This window comes from Augochlora pura, chromosome 10 (genome assembly GCF_028453695.1).
Source record: "Augochlora pura isolate Apur16 chromosome 10, APUR_v2.2.1, whole genome shotgun sequence".
NCBI classification, from domain to species: Eukaryota; Metazoa; Arthropoda; class Insecta; order Hymenoptera; family Halictidae; genus Augochlora; species Augochlora pura.
In genome coordinates this window covers 12,159,924-12,178,634 of record NC_135781.1, presented here as the reverse complement: position 1 = coordinate 12,178,634, position 18,711 = coordinate 12,159,924, and the positions used below count along the sequence as shown (strand labels likewise).

The 18,711-nt window shown below is 38.9% G+C and overlaps 1 protein-coding gene across 1 annotated transcript in view; it reads right to left on the bottom strand.

Annotated features, from left to right (window-relative positions):
- The window catches only part of LOC144475900 (cell adhesion molecule Dscam2), a 265,598-nt gene that overhangs the window by 11,190 nt on the left and 235,697 nt on the right, over positions 1-18,711 (bottom strand). The window contains exons 11-20 of the mRNA XM_078192303.1: positions 18,136-18,441; positions 16,950-17,249; positions 14,812-14,943; positions 11,502-11,641; positions 10,354-10,517; positions 8,406-8,620; positions 5,622-6,212; positions 3,105-3,374; positions 1,266-1,720; positions 84-357 (exon numbers count right to left, since the gene is read on the bottom strand). Coding sequence (XP_078048429.1) covers positions 84-357; positions 1,266-1,720; positions 3,105-3,374; positions 5,622-6,212; positions 8,406-8,620; positions 10,354-10,517; positions 11,502-11,641; positions 14,812-14,943; positions 16,950-17,249; positions 18,136-18,441 — 2,847 coding nt within the window. The remainder of the gene's footprint in view (positions 1-83; positions 358-1,265; positions 1,721-3,104; positions 3,375-5,621; positions 6,213-8,405; positions 8,621-10,353; positions 10,518-11,501; positions 11,642-14,811; positions 14,944-16,949; positions 17,250-18,135; positions 18,442-18,711) is intronic.

Below are 18,711 nucleotides of genomic sequence, written 5' to 3'. Positions count from 1 at the left end.
CGCGCGTACACGCGCGCATCACCTATCGTGTAACACGCGTTACGTATCACGGAAATTGCAGGGGGGGGGGGGGGGCTACTAACGTTTCCGGAAACAGTAAAAGACGGCGCCAGCGGCGGTGATAACCGCCAACGAGCACAATATCAGCGGGATAATCAGCTTCAGATCCGAGTAGACCGAGTTATGCTGAGGCATGAATTGATCGATCTCCACGGCTGGTACTGTGCTGCTGGTGTGAGATTGCAAGGTCGTTATTCTGTACTCGGCAACTGAGAAACCCGCGTTATTGTGCGCTCTTATCCGTATGTCGTAGGTCGTTCCAGATTGCAGTTCGCTGAGCGTGTATGTCTTTTGTACCTGTACAATGAATAACACATATTCGTTACCGTTGATCTCGGAGATTTTCGACTATTACTCGAGCTAAGTATCCGTTGGCCTCGAACGCCGTCGGCTGACTTGCTCGAAACGGTAAATCTTCGAAAGAAAAGTACTTAAATTCGAACGAGTTAAAACTAATATACTATAGGCTAGCTTCATTTGCAACACTTTCTAACTTTGAACTGCGAACGCAAGACTAACACTGTTATGGTTACATTTTACTTAACTCCAATTCTATTTAAGATACCGAAATCTAGAGACATTTTTTAACTTTTCGCTGTAAGCTCAGATGAAACAAGTGAAACACATGAGTTTCTTATTTTTTTTGTCATTTCAGGAAGTGTCTAAATTAAAAGGAAAGTATTACATCATCGTCACTGTTTAGTAGGCTAGTTCTTCTGTTGTCTAAACTAAGTCTTAAGAACTTGACCGACTCTGTGTACAGTAACGTAGATTCTAAAAATTCAATAGAAAGAAAAACGGTATTTCACGAGTATTGACTATAATTTTGTCACTATACTGAGACAGCATCATTAAACAAAAGAAAATCTAATTAAAACAGATCCTAAGAATGTTGAAGGATCAGCTCGTGAACTACTGTGAGTGAATAATTATGAGTCGATTACGGATTTTCTACGTTCATTACAAGAATTTAAAATTAAACGACCACTTAACAGTAGAAAAATTAAAGGAAGTTACACAGAGTTCCTTTATTCCACCTATAAATTCCCAATTCACCTAATTAATCTTAAAGAGTCGAAACAAGGAAGTAACTTCCAAGTGGATCATACGATAAATCGATAAATCTAATAACCGAGGTCGTTTAAATTCAGCATTTCCGGTCGGTGGTCGTGAAAAATATTAGCATATCTCGCGGTCCTCGGTACCTCGATATTATTCGACACCAACGTCCAAATGTCTTCGCCGCTTCTCCGGTACTCGAGCTCGAAATATGTAATCGGACAGCCGCCATCGTTCCACATGGCCAGATGAAGAGTGATCCAAGACACGTTCACCGTCAAGAATTTGTCACCGTTGCTCGGCGACTCGTCCGGCTTCGAGCCCTTCGTCGTCGCCCTCTCGATCTCGCTCGGCGATCCCATGCCGATCCGATTGTACGCGGTCAAATACATCTGATAAACGTTCCCGCACCAAAGCGGCGACAGCACGAAACTGTTGATCTTGTGGGAAACCTTCACCTCCTCCCATTCGCCGGCCTCGCGCTTGTAGTGGAGAATGTAACCCCTGATTGGAGCTCCGCCATCGTCGCCGTTCTTCCACTGGACGTTGATCGAATCGCTGGTGGCACTGGTGGCGTGAAGCAACGGGGCCGCTGGCGGAACTGCAAAACGATTCCTGACGAAATTATCATTTTCACCGCAACGCCGTTTCACCGGCGGCGTTCACTCTCGACGTTTCTCCGATCGAATTAATACAGTGTCCGTCGATTTGCCGCGGTTCCCGAACGATCCCGTGGACAATAGGGTACTTCTTATTTTTCGACGTTCGAGTTTTTCTGAAATTTTACCTGACCCAATCTAGATACGCCAATTTTAACGAAAGTTCTGTGCACGAGGTTTCGATAAAATATTTTGTACATTTACAATTAATTACACATGTACAATTTTTCATTATTCATGTTAAGTGGGTGCATGAAATTCAGAATAGTGAACTTGCCAATGGATCTATTTAATGGCGAATGTGTTTTAGTTAAAAACGTTGCTGAAATAAATTTCTAAAATAACGAAGTTCTATATAAAATAATGGGACAATAGAGGAGTTACTAAGCTATAAAGTTGAATTGAATTTTGACTGATATGTATAGTGAATCGTTGTTTGTGATATGTCTTTTAAACTGTTCACCTGTGACACGTGTTTATGTCGTGAAAAATTTGGATACCATAGGTTCGAACATTCAAGGCTCTACTGTACTCCGTGTGAGATCTATAACTATAATTAACAGCGTTTAAATCATACTTTGTGAAACACACTCCTGAAGTATGTACAAAAAAATGCGGGACATCCTGTATATGCTGACTTATTTTACACGAAACTTTATGTATATAAATTTATATTTATATTATATTTATATCTATATTCATATTCATTTATAAATCGTATTCGTTAAAACGATAACAGTCGAGTGGTGCGTGATATTGTTAGAATTAGAAGAAATCGAAGAAATTGAGGGACAATGCTGTACAGTTTCGAAATTTGTATGATGGAGTATAAAATTCGTAAAAGCAATCTACGAGCCAGAATGTATGCGTGTAATCATTAGTTTCTGTGGAATATTTGAGTTTGATAGAAACAGGAGGGTATCCATGATTAATTTTAGACTTAAAAAGACGGAGTTATACGTCAGCTCAAGGGATTTATATGTTCAAACTCTTCCCGGTCCCGTCAAGGTATTCTTTCCCGTTCGAGAACTGACGTAGAGTGCCTCAAAGGAGAAACGCGGGAAAAGAAAAAACTGAAGTTAATAAGATCATCCTCCTACTCGTGGGGATAAGATACTTCTTAATTGTGTAATTTCTTAGCTCCACTGTTTGAGGATATTTTTTTGTTCCTGGCTTTAACGAAGACTTTCGCGAGGAAAGGGAATTGTTCCGACGACTAAAAGGACCCTTGGGGGTGTTACGAAGCGTTCGAGCTGCGCGAATGCAAACGACAGGTACGGGTTAATTCTCATTGAATTTTTCGGCGAAATGACTCGAAACGGGTACCTTGTACGGTCAAACGATGCGTGATCTGGTCGGAGCCGAAACGGTTCTCCACGTAACACGTGTAGTTCCCGCTATCGTCCCTGTGAAGATCCATGATCTGCAGTGAACCGTTCTGTAACAGGGATACTCGCGCCGACGATTTCACCGTTTGGCCCCATTGTTTCCACGTTACCGACGGTTCTGGCTTCCCGACGCTTTGGCACGGCAACGTTACGTCCTGCTTCCAGGGAATCACCAGCACTGTGCCGAATGAATACGTCGCCGCACGAACTGTAATGAAACCCAGTTAATTAAAATATTTTCGACAGCCTTAACGTTGTATGGCGTTTCTTTCACAAATCTTTATAGCTTAGCATGACTTTTACTGATCGGACTTTTATTGTTCATTCAACGCGTCGTACTCGAAGAATTATCTTAGATCACCTTTCAACAAATCGAAGTTATTTATTTGTGAGGCAGTAAATAAAATATAAAATCAATAGCATAATAGATTTTGTGAAACAAACGTTTTTAAGTGTTATGGCATTGTAATTGCCTTTGAAAAGGAATATTTGGGTTTGAAGGGTTAATCTTCGAAGTCTCTAATGAACTTATGTTTGATAAAACAAGTTTCTATTGTTGCGTCAGAAATTGTGATTTATAAGTATAAGGTTAACTGTTTAAATGATTAAAATCGACTTTGTTCCATTGAATCGAATTTCAGATGAAGCGGAAGGATATTTAATTTCTACCTATAGGTGGCAATGAATACGTTAGAAATTACAATTTGCCGTGAAATTACGATTTTTCCTGTCCATGAATTTCCTTAACATGTTTAAATACCCTTTTTTTTAATTATATTTATCGTTCTCAGAATCAAATTCATCTTTCTACAAATAAAATTCACCCCAATAACCATTCATAAAGTAGAATTTAAATCTTATGTTTAATATCTCTTTATATACTTATTTACAAAATTATACAAATTTCACTGCAAATATTTAAATTACAATAATTACTACGTCTAAGGGAAAGTACAGTCCGTTTTTTAATTAAAAGATATTTACTGAACAAATAATTTCCACCGTAACTAAATATCTCTTCCCAGTGTGATGGTAATTTGTAAATTTCATTTCTGTAAAATAACTCATTTTCAGAGACGGAAAGTTTTGAGCAGTGCTTATTTGACATGTGCTTAATTTCGGGATTATTAATGCCGTAAACGAACTTTAGCAATACGCGACCGAATCTCACTTAACACGTTGAATGCCGAATACGAACTTTCAAAATACCTGCAATATTAAGTTGGATTAGAAACCGACTGCAGTGCTGCTAACTAGTCACTTAATGTCTGGAATTTAAACTTTTTTTTAATGATATGCAGTTTATTCTGTATTTAAGATAGGGTTCGCCAGATAGCCTTACTGCCCCTTTCTGTTTGTTTGCTTCTCTCCGTCATATGCAACGCCACCAAAATTCGAATGTATACTATACATTCATGTATAAGTGAATTTCAAAACCTAGTTAAAAGTTAGTGTCACGTATATGCGACCGACACGACACTCAACGTGCTAATACTAGGAAGATGAAATAACCGTTTCAGTCAATTTAGAAGAAAATTTAAATCGAAGCAAACACGCTCACACGTGTTGAAACTGGAGATCCTATTGTTCGACGAAACTTTCCGGTAAATCTGATATTCATGAAATTTCATTCAACTTTTAAATTTAATGATATCTGCAGTAGGCTTAATTTTGAGTGCTAAAGGATAAATATGATACAGAAAAGGATTCATTTAGGATACACATGAATTTTATTTGAGTACGTGATTAACCCCTTGCACTACGATTCCTTTCATGCTGCGCTGATTAGCATTATTTGTTCTTAATATTTTCCCTAACAGGACTAAACAATTTTTGTTTCTTCTGTTATTTATATTTACTTTCATTTTTCTACTTTGATAACAGAGGAATTAAATTTCACTTCGATTTAAAAGAAATTAATAATATTTATATTTAGTAGTTCTCGCACGAAATATTTGTCATGAGTCTGACTCGTTATTATAGTGGAAGGGGTTAAGACCTGAAAAGAATGAATATGCTCGCAGAAAGTGAAAACTTCCTGCGAAGGGATGAATGTGATTTTAGTAGGTGAATGTGACCTGCAGATGGATGAATTTGATTTAACCCTTAAAGTACGGTGTAGGGGACTTTAGGCCCCCAAGATTAGTTCTTTTTTAATAACTTCGTAAATAATTTCTTTCTCTCTTTTTTCCTTTAGGTAGTCGAGTTTTATTTTAAATCCTGTATAAAAACTTATTAGTGGCATTCTATTATTACTGTATTTATAATTATAAGGTAAATTTTTCGTTTGGGGGACCCAAGTAACCCCACTTCGTACTCCAAGGGTTAAGGAAAGGTGAATAAGACCCGACAAGCAATGAATTTGATCTAAAAAAAGTTGAGTATGACCTGATGAGGGATGAATATGATTTAAGAATAAGTAACTACGTATTCGTAGTGCAAAGCCGGTATTTACCCTCGCTGGAAGGCATAATGGTGATAGGCTCCGTTCGCGGTCCCTCGCCTACCGAGGTGACAGCGGCGATGCTGAACGCGTACTGATTCCTTTTCTGCAAACCTTCGGCCTGATAGCTGGTCTGACGCGGTTGCAACGACCGTTTATACGAGTCTCCCTCCTGACCGACTCCGCGGATATGAACAATGTACGACGTGATGTTCCCATTGCTTCTGTGCGGCGGTTGCCAGGAGACAATAATTGATGTCGCCGAGCTGACGACGGCCTTCACGCCGGCCGGCACATCGGGCAGGTCTTCCTTGGTAACGCAATAGTGGGGCGACGAGGCGACCCCGTCCCCAGCCCTCGTCGAGGCCAACACTTGGACAGAGTAATTCGTATACTTGCCGAGGCCGTGGATCGCGACAGTCAACGCGTTCGTGATCATCTCCGACTTCGTGGTCTCCGTGAGGACGTCCATATTCTCCCATATCACCTTGTAGCCGTTCAAGATCCCGTTCAGAGTGTAGTCGGGTGGCGTCTCCCAAGAGACCTGCAGTGATTGCGAGGAGAGCGCCGTGCACCGGATGTCTTGGGGCGGGCTGCTCGGCACTAAGGACATTTCGATGGTGTCAGAAATCAATTACGTTTGTCTATCGTGACGGGAGCGCTCGCTCACGATGATACACGACGGAATCTTTGGGGGGCAAACCGAGCTTGGTTGGTCACAGGTCGAGTTATCGTTCATAACTAGACTGCGGATCTGCGGATCTTTATACAAGATAAAGATGTTCTAGCTACATTGCAACAAGCAAGAGTTAAATAAACTTTTATTTTTTACATATTTAATATTTGAAAAGAATTGAAAGCAATCGAACGGCATCGTTGAATATTTTCTTTGTATTTATTCGGTTGTATTTGACCTACTCACTTTCGCCACAAGTCTGGCAAGGGAGAAAGTGTAACTATAAAAACATGGAGAGAATAGAATTTTTTTATTTCATCTAATTCACCTAACTTAGAAAAAAGTATGAGATAATTGATATTTTTAGTTTCATTAGCATAATAAAGGTATACGGTTGATAGATTACAATGAAAACAGATTACAGGTTGAAGAGAATCCGCAATGAAGAAATGTAATTACAAATGAAATTATTTATTAATTTGAACTCGTCAATAATTGGAACTTTTCGTACGATTTTTATGCACACATTTGCGCCCATTATATATTAAGAACTTGCTAAATAAGTGACTTCTAAGTACATGTACACTATCGAGAACATCGTTTGCATTATTCAATACTCGTTCAATCGTACGTAAAGCAGAAGTATCTGCGCGTACATTTGTGCATCAATTTCTGCATTTGAACATTAGTATATTCGTTTCTGGTAGACAAAGCAAGCAATGACCGGAAATGCTACTGTATTCGAAAACATGCTAGTCCAATAAATGTTGAGATTCGATTCTGTTGGAAGCAAACTTCCCTATTTCCTGGGGCGTTCTACATTTTCAATTTATTTCGCGAGTACATTCGACGACAAAATCGTAAGGTTTCCGTACGATCAACAACTTAAATAAATTCAACCAATTTCAACCAATTCAAGGCAAGTTAAAATATTGTGGACGTTTAGCAGATTTTATATTACCAATACAACAGCAAATGCTGCAGGATAGTTAACATTCTATCCACATCGTTCCATAATAGTATTACCAAACGCCATGTTCCCTCATATTAACGTATTTATATATTATTCACGTTAATTCTGTAAAACGCATGGTCACTAATGTAGCACTCCACATTTAATGCATCTATATTAAAATAAACTGTATATAATTAAATAAATAACAATTCTATTCTCTTGTCATCGATGTTAAAACAACAAACACATATAAATAATTTCAATAAGTAGAAATTAATTATTTTTTTTTAAATTGTTATTTTCTACAGTTTTAAATTGCACGTATTTGTTTTCATCATAAAAGCATTGGACCCGTAGTCTAGTTAAAAGCTTTACTATTGCAGCTATAAAGGTGTATATATTGGTATGATTTCGTGGACACCATTGTCCAACAGTTTTGCCGCGGAGTGTAGATTTTCCCTCCGTTCGGTCGAACATACTTGACCAGCAGCCGTCCAACATATTCCCGTCGTGTAAACGGTCTACGATTCCACTATCTCCCTGGTCAGCCACTTCCGTTGCATCTTGTACGCAATGCAACCGTGGGGAAGGAGTTTTCGAAACAGACCGAACTTTCTATTATTTCGCTGCCGTTACAGTAAACTCTCGTCGACGGGGCGCGACGACCGGTGGTAGTCTAGCGGCTGCACGAAAATCTGGGAGAAGATTCAGCCGGTTTGCAGCCCGGAATCTGTTTATTTCGCGCAAGATGTCCGTAAGAAACACTCCGCGGCGGAAGTTCGAGGCGTGGAAAGCACTTCGGAGTTTAACCGAGCCGCATTCACGATGCCCGGGATTAAAGAACTTATTTGCAAGCAGATCAGTTCCAGGCAGCCCGGCTCGCCCCCGCTTTTGAATTTATTATTTATTCGAGACTCGACCGGATATACGGTGGTTGGTATTCATAGTGGAATCCACGATAGGCTCGCTAGCCTCCAGCATTATACTGTTCATGAATTTTTGAACGCGGTTCAACCGCATTCGTTAAATCTGTCCCCGCTAATACCGCAGTCCCTTCTCGGCCGTCGCCGTCGCGCTCGACTGCCATTGATCGGGAATCGGATACAGTAATCAAGGACCGAATAACCGCGCCGGAATCACGATGAGATAAGAAGTTGCTACTTACCGTCCTCGAGAGTCGTCGCAACCACTTCCGATGTCATGGGACCCTGGCCGAGCGCGTTGTACGCCTGCACGACCACGTTGTATTGCGTGAACTTCTTCAGGTTCGTCAGCTGGTATTGTCTGCCTGGCATCGCGTGTCTTGCTAAACCCAGGGCCACGCTGGCTGTGGAAATTGGTCTCTCGACGGTCCTGTAGGTGTACTGGTCCACCGACGACCTGGGCATCGCGATAACGTTTAACTCTTCTCGCCGTGGAACTTTTAATAGTGGGTTATTACAACAGACCGCGAGCCGGGCAGAAAATTCGTTAACAATTAACACAGGTTCTCGGCCCCGTAATCGCCGTTCGCCATTAAATTCCTTCAAGAAAGACTCGTCGAAGATTAACAAAGCCATCATACCGTTTAGGATTTAACGAACTCCGATTCTACAGCGGCAGACTGCAAGTTTCCATCAGGAGAAGAGAATTGCAAATATCGTACAACTTGAGTAATTTTCATTTCCGCTGTTAAAAAAGAACGTAACAAAATTGTTGGACAGCGGATTTGATGTATTTATGTTAATTTGTAGTTTGAAATGGTAGAAAGATTACAAGCAATTAATAATTATTACTTTCTTCAAATTATTAAAATTGTTAGAGAAGGAACGAAACAACTGTTGCAACATACGCAAATAATTTTCATTTTGCATAAGGATCCGTAGTCTAGATTATTGTAGGTAAATCATATATTTTGTGCGAAACGAAATTTCTTTCATAAACTAAGAAATATTATTTATTATGAATACAGATGTTTCCTTGTATTCTACAAATCTACGATTTGGTCTGTACGTATTTGACAACTTCTTCCACTTCTACGAACATTAACCCTCGAACGACTGATATTCCTGATAAAATATAACTGGGTATACTCACGATCATTTATTATTTTGTAAATTTTTTAAACTATTCTAGATACGTTAATTTTTCTATAGGCTTTGACGAAACCCATGAAAATCGAAATCAGTTGTCAGAAACTTGATACCCTCTCGATAAATATTATTATACATTACAATATTTTTTACACATACATTACATATTTATCAAATCATGTTCCCGGGGCATATAAAAATACCCGGGAGTAGATACAAATACACCGCATTTTGCGGGCGCTAAGAAAATATATGATAATAAAATGAGAGTGTATAAACAAAATTAAAATAAAACATTGGCTAATAGCATAACAGTAGATAAATATAAATATAAATTTAAATATCAAAGTATAACAAGAAATAACAATAAATAAATAGAATAAAAATAAGAATAATAAATAGATAGACGAACGTGAGGAATAAATAACATAAATGAATAAATAGATAAATAAATAGGACATACATAGACTTGCACGTACAATAAGTTAATGTCCCTCTCACGTTCATTACATATTACAATATCAACTTTCACAGCCTAAATGTCCGACTCGACTCTGTCGTTCAAGAGTTAAAAATATGGAACCTACGATGTTTCCATTGAAATTTGACAGGATTTGATTGCAATTCATGCACGGTCAGATCGATTGATTCGATCATTTTCCCGTAAAATAATTTGCGTCGAAAGTACACGAGAAATGAGAACGGGGTAAGAAAGATCGAAAAGATTGATTACCATTTCCGTTATTCCAGCAATAGCGAAACGGGTGAAAAATAAAACGCGAGCGAAGCATGCGAATGCGGCTGGACGTTACGGAAATATTTCAATGTCAATGTTTTTCGAAGGAAATAAATGAAGAGGTCGGTTGCGCGATCCCGCTATTTATCACGTGAGCGGGAAAGTATGGAATATCAGTGTTATTCGAGGAACACGCGAGCCGATCGTAATTTGGTATGCCGCCGCGGAACAGGAAACGTATTCGTAGCTATCGGGAACCGCATCGTTAAAGGGCGCCGTCCCTCCCCCACCCCCCGGATCGTTACCGATGTTCCTTGTAGCCGACGTGATAACCGAGTATCACGCCGTTCCATAAATTATGATCTGGTGGATCCCAGGTGACGTTAAACTCAGTCGAGCTGACAGGATCCACCTTGAGATGTCGTGGCGGGCCGCCAGGCTTCTCGCCCTCCGTGGTGGTTTCCAAAATCTGAAAAGAAAAGTAATGCGAATCGAGCGATCCGATACGAGGTTACGCGGAACCACCTCCCATTGTTCTCTCTATTCCTATCTGACCGGAACCGTATCGATTGTTCACTCGGAAACCCAATATTAGCTCCGTCAAAACTAAGAATTGGTAACATCTATACAGGATGTACCAAAATGAGGGTTCTTCCCAGAAATGAGAGGTCTCTGAGGTCATTGGAAATAATTTTTTCCTTAGCGCAAATGCAACCTGCAGCTTTCTTTTAACGAAAATCCCTTGCACTATCATTCCTTTCATGCTGTGACGATTAGCACTTATTCGTATTTAATAATTTTCCTAATAGGATGAGACAATTTTCTTTTCCTATATTGTCTTTATTTACCTTCGTTTCTATACTTTGACAACAGATGAATTTATTTTTACTTCGATGTAGAAGAAATTAATGATATACATATTTAGTAGCTTACGAATTTAATTCTTTAAAGTACGGAGAGAAACAAGAAGTGAAGAAAGTCGCACTGTGCTAAAAGAAGTAATACCTAACCACGATTGACATTTGCAATAATCGTTAATATCTTTGCACTCTATATATGTACAGCAATAAACGCGTTATTTACGAATCACCGCCGACAGACAGCCGCTTTAAAAGCGATTAATAGCAATCGACCTGGTTAAAGGTAAATTCGTCTTGAGGCGATCAAGCGTCGCGTCGCGTCGCGGCACCCATTCATTTTTAATCGACACGGCTGTTTAGCGTTAAAAGCGGATCAGCGGAGATTCAGCGAGCAAGAAAATTGCTGGTTAATGCAGCGGCGACGATGCTTTTTTAGTAACGGATTGACGTTGCCCGGAATAAATCGACTTCCGTGCACGTCAGTCACCGGCACCGAGTAAAAATGGCCCGTCGCGGGTAAGGCTGACACCTGACCAGCAACAAGTAGGAGAAAACGAAGATCGATAGCACGCATTAGGGATAGCGATACTTACGTCGCTCGCCTGACTGCGACCCAGTTCGTTCTCGGCGTAAATTCGGAACTGATAAGAGACCGCCGGGCGGAGGCCGCTCACGTGCGCGACGGCCTGGCTGCCCGGCACCGTCGTGTGTAACGTGTGTTCGTGCCACACTTCTGCAAAACGAATTACCTCGATTACCAGGAGAAACAGGCTGCGAGTGGAATTATCCATTATCCGTAACCGGGCGTTATCTGAATCCTGTACCATCCGAGAGCTTTACTGCTCGAACGTTTTATTAGAAGGATAGAGTGTGCCGCTTGTGCGCGACGAATTTCTGGACCGTTCTCGCTCGAACGCGAATTGCCACGCGCAGAATGTTAACAGGAAACTGCCGTTTTTATTTCGACACTTTTCTGACGATCGAAACAAATGATTTTTTTTCCCCCCCGTTTACCAGAGTGTGAACGTGCTGGTCAGAAAATATTCAATCAAAACGGCGAGCGCAGTTACGGAACAAACAATTTCAACGTTAATACAAAACGGGAGAGAATATTGTGTATATACTGGGCAAGTACGAGAGAGGTGTTAATAACTAGACTGCGATTTTTTGTAGAAAATAAATATTGTCCGAGTTTGTTGGTTAACGTTCCAATCGTGGTCACGTAAATTTGCGTCATAAATATTTGTAAAAGATTAACGAGGAAACTGAATTGGAAAAGTCATTCATTTTAAATTAGAATATTTTCTTTCTGTTTGTTTTTTGTATATATTTTTTAATCCAATTCCTCGAACGTTTTTGCACAATAAATGAAACCAGCACACGCTTTCATATCGACAAATCAAAGTCTCGACAATGGTTAGAGTTTAAATTAGCTTAAATTCATTTAGCTAGTAGTTATGCATTCCGTTTGTTTGTTTGTTTTATAAATGCATAAAATCAGCAGTCTAATAATAATAACACAGTGAATGCTCTCAATTCTCTACCGTATATAATACAAAATATTTTAGTAGCGCAATAAAGCATTGGTAGTACTTTAAACGATAAACGTGATGGATTTACCACAAAGTTTTTGGGTGTGATTAAACTTTGGGTATGATTAAAAGTTATTCAAGTGAAAGTTCAATTAACTCATTCTACAGCTTATGCGAAAAATGGCAAACTCTGTGATTTCATTTGCTTTTTTCGTTAATGAACAAGTCTTCTACATTAAGTATTTCAATAATGATAATAATGGATACTGAGTTTCTTTGATCGATCTATTTTTGCCAGTGGTTGTGTTTTGTGTGTACACATTTGTTTCATTTTACGAAAGTACTGTAGTTTTTTAGAAGAAGTAGCTTTCCTTGTAGTATGGGCGATAAGGTAAATGAAATTTATGATTGTTCGTAGAAAAGTTTGACCGCAGAATTTTAAAGCTTCAACCTTTTTAGAGTGAAAGATTAAATATTAAAATATTATAGTAACTTTTGTTTTCAGTGACATGAAGTTTAATATTCTTAAAAACACTGCTTTTTGCATTATATGATCGCATCGTGTAGTTTTTAAAAAGAAATAGCACGTTTGTGTTAAATGTCACAGTATTATATGTTTAAAACACAAAGTTGTATTCATGTTATAAGTAAATAAAAGTATCACACAGGTGTCACGATCCCATGGTATCATTTTTTAGAAATAAAAGGTTGTATTTAATTGTATTATGTATATTACATTACCTTACAAAATGTAAAAAATTGAAAATATGTGCGTGTGAGTAGATCTGTGTATGTAATTAAAAAATCTATGGGACCAAAAATGTCTCACGTGTTTGTAAATGGTGCAAAAATTTATAAAGAAAAATAACGCAGTATTCATCACAAGATAATAAAATTAACGACAAGTAGAGGGAGAAAATTCTATTGTTTAAAAATCTATTAAGGTTCTGTGATTCAGTTTATTCACTTTTACGACGGGGAGTCTAAGATATCGCCGCGAGGAAGGAAATTGTTGCGTAATTTAAAAAAGCCGCAACAGCACAAAAGCTTTTCATCCACTTAAAGAACCTCTATTCAATGTTGTGGATTTATTTTCTATCAAAGTCCCCGCCTTCGCATTGAAAACTTAACAGTGAATCCGATTATTTAACAGTGTTCTACCTGATTCCCGCGAACTTGTTCACTTCATAAACTTCCATTTTCCCCTCGTCTTCTATATTTTACCAATATTAGGTTCACCAAAGGTTGTACCTCAGATCATTTTTAATCTAATTTGAGTTTTCAATTTTGGTACTGATGCAATGACGACGCGAGAACTTTACAACAAACTTTGCTCCGACGATCTTCTAAAATTTCATATCTTGAAGAAATCATTCCTTTGCATATTATAACGGTTGCATGCCGTAGAATTCCTTATTACGCGAACTAAAAATTGCACCACTGACCACGTATAATGCGATTAAAAAGTTGCACAGAAAGACTTACATCTAATATGAAAATATGTACGTGTTTGTATTGTCTTGAAACAGTTTCGCATTAACTCTCGCACCGTAACGAAAGGTTATTTAAAGTATGTATTGTGGAATAGTTATTTCTGTGCAGAATTAGTCGCGTTATTTTAAAAAAGAATTCATTTCAATTACAAAGTAGATATTGATCAATTGTCTCAATCCCTTGACGTATTATCTTCGTCACTTTGATGTCGTTTTTTGATGTTTTGGTTTTGTAGGACACGAAATAATACGTTATAGGGTATCCGAAAGTATTTAAAAAATATGAAATTTGTCAAACATTTTCAATAGATATCACCATCAATAAATAGTCACACTGACTAAATGGTAAACTATTATTTAGCTCTATTTTGTCTAAAATGGTTGATAGATAAGTAGCGATCATAAGACAATGCAATTTCAGTTACACACATATTGTAACAGTTAACTAACAACAAGCTCGACACATACTTTCTTGAAAAATGGATAGAAGCATACTTTTACACTTAACGTATTAACGACAATTATTATTTTCGAAAATGTCGCATATTATTTCATTATTTTTAGTAGCTAGTGAACGTCTTTAGATTATTCAAAGACAAAATCGAAAAATAAAACTTGCATCTGTGAGGGCTCATGAACATTGGACAAATCAGGATATGCGAAAGAAATGATTCTCCAAATGATCTTCAATCGCAGTGCATTATTTTACCATTTTTTTTTCGTATTTCTTTTTTGTCAGTATTTTGTCCGTTACTGTACAATTCACGAAGCTCCGGACAGCAGTGCTTCGTTTTATTTGGAAAAATTCTCGGAAAGCATCGCTTTCAGTCTAAAAGTAGGACACATCAAGGAACGATCTATCAAAATTATCTACTTGCCAGACTCGGTTTTATACTGGATAATGTATTGCGTGATGGGGCTGTTGCCATCCTGGCTGGTCATCCAGCTGATGTTGATGTACCGGCTGCCTTTCTCGACGACCCGAAGACTCCGTGGGAAATCCGGCGGCTCTGTTCCAGAACGTGATAAGATCGTTAGTGATCGCCATCTCGATTACCGATTGCAGAGTGCGCTCTGTGTCCCACGTGCAAATGTTGCTACAGGACGGGAGCCGTCCAGCCGAAACGCATTTCATTTCGCGACGAGGCGCGAGCGTGTACGCGGTTATTTCTGTCGTTCGCTCGGCGCTTGTGTGCGGGACGCATTAAATTAAATGGACGAGTCGCCGAGCGCCAGTAGACATTACGATAATTACGAAGAGCGCGACAACATTATCTGCAAATATCAAGAACCCGGAAACATTATCGGAATTGTTTCGTTGCCGCGACTCACCGCATTATGTCGATAATATTGTTACCCAGGATTATCGGCTGCAATCGATGGGGGAAAAAAAGAAAACGGCGGAGGGAGAAATGCACCCCCTCCCTCCCCCCTTTGAATTCCCCGCCCGACGCAACGCGTTTGCAATTTTATGCCGGTCTTATCTCGATTTTCCAGGCGGTGGTGCTGCCGATCGGCGCCGATGCTCAAGGATAACGTTAATAATTGAGTTTCGAACCGAGATTGATGCGATTATTTTACTTGCCCCGGCCGCGGCGTCGTCGCGCGGATGAATCCCCGACTGCGGAAAGGAGATATGTCACGGACTTAAAGTTCCCCGGGAGCTTCGAAAGGAAATAAAAGTATCCGAGGAAAAAGTGACACTGGAGAAAATCGATTAATATTAGGTTGGTAAGAAATTAATGCCGGTTTTCGAAGTTTCGAACATTGACGCGTGTTTTGGGACAACAATTCACTTTTTTCTGTTCACCTTCCAATGTCGTCTTATAGTGCAGATTTCGTGCTGCATGCTGATAGCTATGCTTTTGTTTGTACTGTTAATTTGCAATCACTTGAAGTTATTAACTTCGTGATGGATACCAAGCAAGTTCGTGTATTATTCGTTCGAAGAATTTATCAATTATAGAACAACAGAATTTTTCGCTACTGGAATTAACAAACTGTCAATTTATTGACATAAAAGTATAGATTGTAATGGATCTTATTTTGATTAAATGAACTTATTCCGATTTGTGATATGTCGATTTAAAGATATAGTTTGGAATCCGACATTATTTTCTTACCTACCTAATAGTAGTTGGTTAGTTTGCAAACGATGATGCTCGGTATTACACTGATAGAAAAACTCTCACATGTGACATTTTTTTCGTTTTTGTTCCGTAATATCATTTCCAGCACCTCGAGACAGTACTTAATGATTATACAATCAACTAGCGTATTATTATTCTTTTTATATAGTTATTATTTTATTACGCTTGTACGACGTAAATCGTCTTTCGTTTCTTTCTCAATTTCCATAAATCAATCAATGTGAAATTAATTATTTTATTATCCACAAATAATTCTATAGTTTAAGTTCTTATTGAATGGTAATTTTTAATAAATATTTCGTCTATTGTTTTACATCGTCGATAAATTGTAAATGAAAGACTATACAATAAAATAAATAAACCGTTGAAAATATAACATATCACACGGAAATTCAATAACGTCGATGGAAAACATATATCTCTTTCTACATCAGGGAATTTCGTTGAACGCAAATTCAAGAAATATTGAATATTAAACATGAAATATAAGAATACATAAGGTGTCCCTAAATCATGATATTTCTAGAGATGAGGGGATCCTGAGTTCGTTTAAAGTAACCATTTCCTTAACAATAATACAATTCGCAACTTCGTTTACGAGTTATTAACGAAGAACAATAACCAAACCGGGCTTCGCACGCTCATTGGCTGAACCACCTCGCGCCTCTTATTGATCACTGTTTTCCGTCAATAACTCGTAAAAAATGCAGATTGAATTTGCGCTATGAAATAAGTTAATTCAAATTAGCTCAGAAATCCCTCATTTTTCAGAAGTACTGTAATTTAGGGACAACGTGTGTGTATAATAGAATATCGTTTTTTCAGTTCACTATCGAAATATCAGTTGCCATAAAAACCGTGAATACCTTGTATGTACAGACGGATGGTCATCTCGTCGTTGCCATGCTCGTTCGACCCGATGCAAACGTATTTTCCGCTGTCCTCGCGGCTGGTGCTGAAGAACTCGAGGATGCTGATCATTCCGTCCGTCGTGTTGTCCTCCTTCAGCAGGTAACGATAATCGGACAGCTTCTGCTCCAACTGCATGCCGTTCTTCTTCCAAATTATTTTTAACGGATGATCGCCTTTCGCCTCGCATCGCAACGACGCGTTCGAACCGAGTCTGGCGGTTTGATTGCGGTGCTTCTCCACGAACTTCGCCGGAACTGGGTGCAAATAATCCGGAACGACAATTATTCGCTGCTTAGTTAAAGGGAGGGATGATCAAAGGGATCGGGTGTGAGTCGTTCATATTGAAATCTTCAAATACATGCCAGTTTCTAATGCACGTTAAATACATCATGCTTTTGGTAACTTTCTATAACACTAGAAAAACCGATGTTTACATGTGAATAGTGAATATGTATTATCTTATAACAGTGATCAAATTAGATTTAATTGAACTTTGCATAATTTTCGTCATAATTGTATATACTTGAGAAAAGAAGATTACCAAAGAATTTCTCATTGAAACATTTTAATAGCATTAGAAATTGTGAACAATTGAGGAATTATGAGACAGGTTCTTTAATACTTTTTTGAATATTGAATATTAGGTTGTGTTATACGAAAAGTTAGATTACTTGAAAAGAATGATTTATTGTTTTTTTTTTAAATCAAATGAGTATTTTATTAGTCAAAATATGCATCATTTGGTTAAACATAGTTTTGCGAACTTTTTGATTTGAGAGTTTTGAGAAAAAAATTCCGATCTCGATCATTTCTTATTTTTGAATAATTGAAACTATATACAACCTTTCTTCTAAAACGATTTTCAAAAATTTCACTGAATTCAGCCTTGCCAGTCTTATAAATGACTGCATACATCGATTTTGATGACATTTCTGAAAAATATTTTTTGAAGAAGTACTCAACACGTATTTTTTCATCAGCCATCCTCTATGTTGAAAAAATTGAAGCAGCCTTTAAATGTTAAAATATTCTTTCTCCAAATCTCATAAATGTAATTTATGGGTTGAACAATTTTTGATCCGTGTACCAAAGGTGCTATCCTATCCTAGGATATAATTGCACCGATGTCTCCTTGCTTACCATTTACAGTGAGATGCACGACCTTGCTGAGACCAGCGCCAATTCCGTTGACCGCCTCGCACAGATAGAAGCCTTCATGGTCCTCCTGCACCCTGGCAAAGATCAGCGACCCGTTCGAGTGTATCATGACGTCCCGCGTGTGCTCGTGGGCCAGGATATCGCGATAATCGCCGGGTTGTTTGCCGCTCGCGCGTCGCCACGCGATCACCGGCGTCGGGAAGCCGTGCGCGTGACAATCGAGCACCAATCGCGACTTTCCCTCGGAGGCGCGAACATCTTGAGGTTCCATCACCCAACGGGGTGGCACTGTTTTATAATACCGGTCGTTAGTTACCCTCGCGCCGGGGAGATTCGAGGCGGCGGCGGCGACGCGGTGCCATCTGAAATTTCGTCGGCTCGTTTCCCGACCATTTTACTTGCAGATCCCAACGACTTTTAATGGGCCCGACCGTCGTCCTACCTTCCTTTTTCCCCTCCCATGCTATTCTTCCACCGATGCAATTATCGCAGACGGGGGTCGTTAGTTCGCGAACTGTCCCAGACGAGTCTTTTCTCTTAATTGAACGATATATCGGA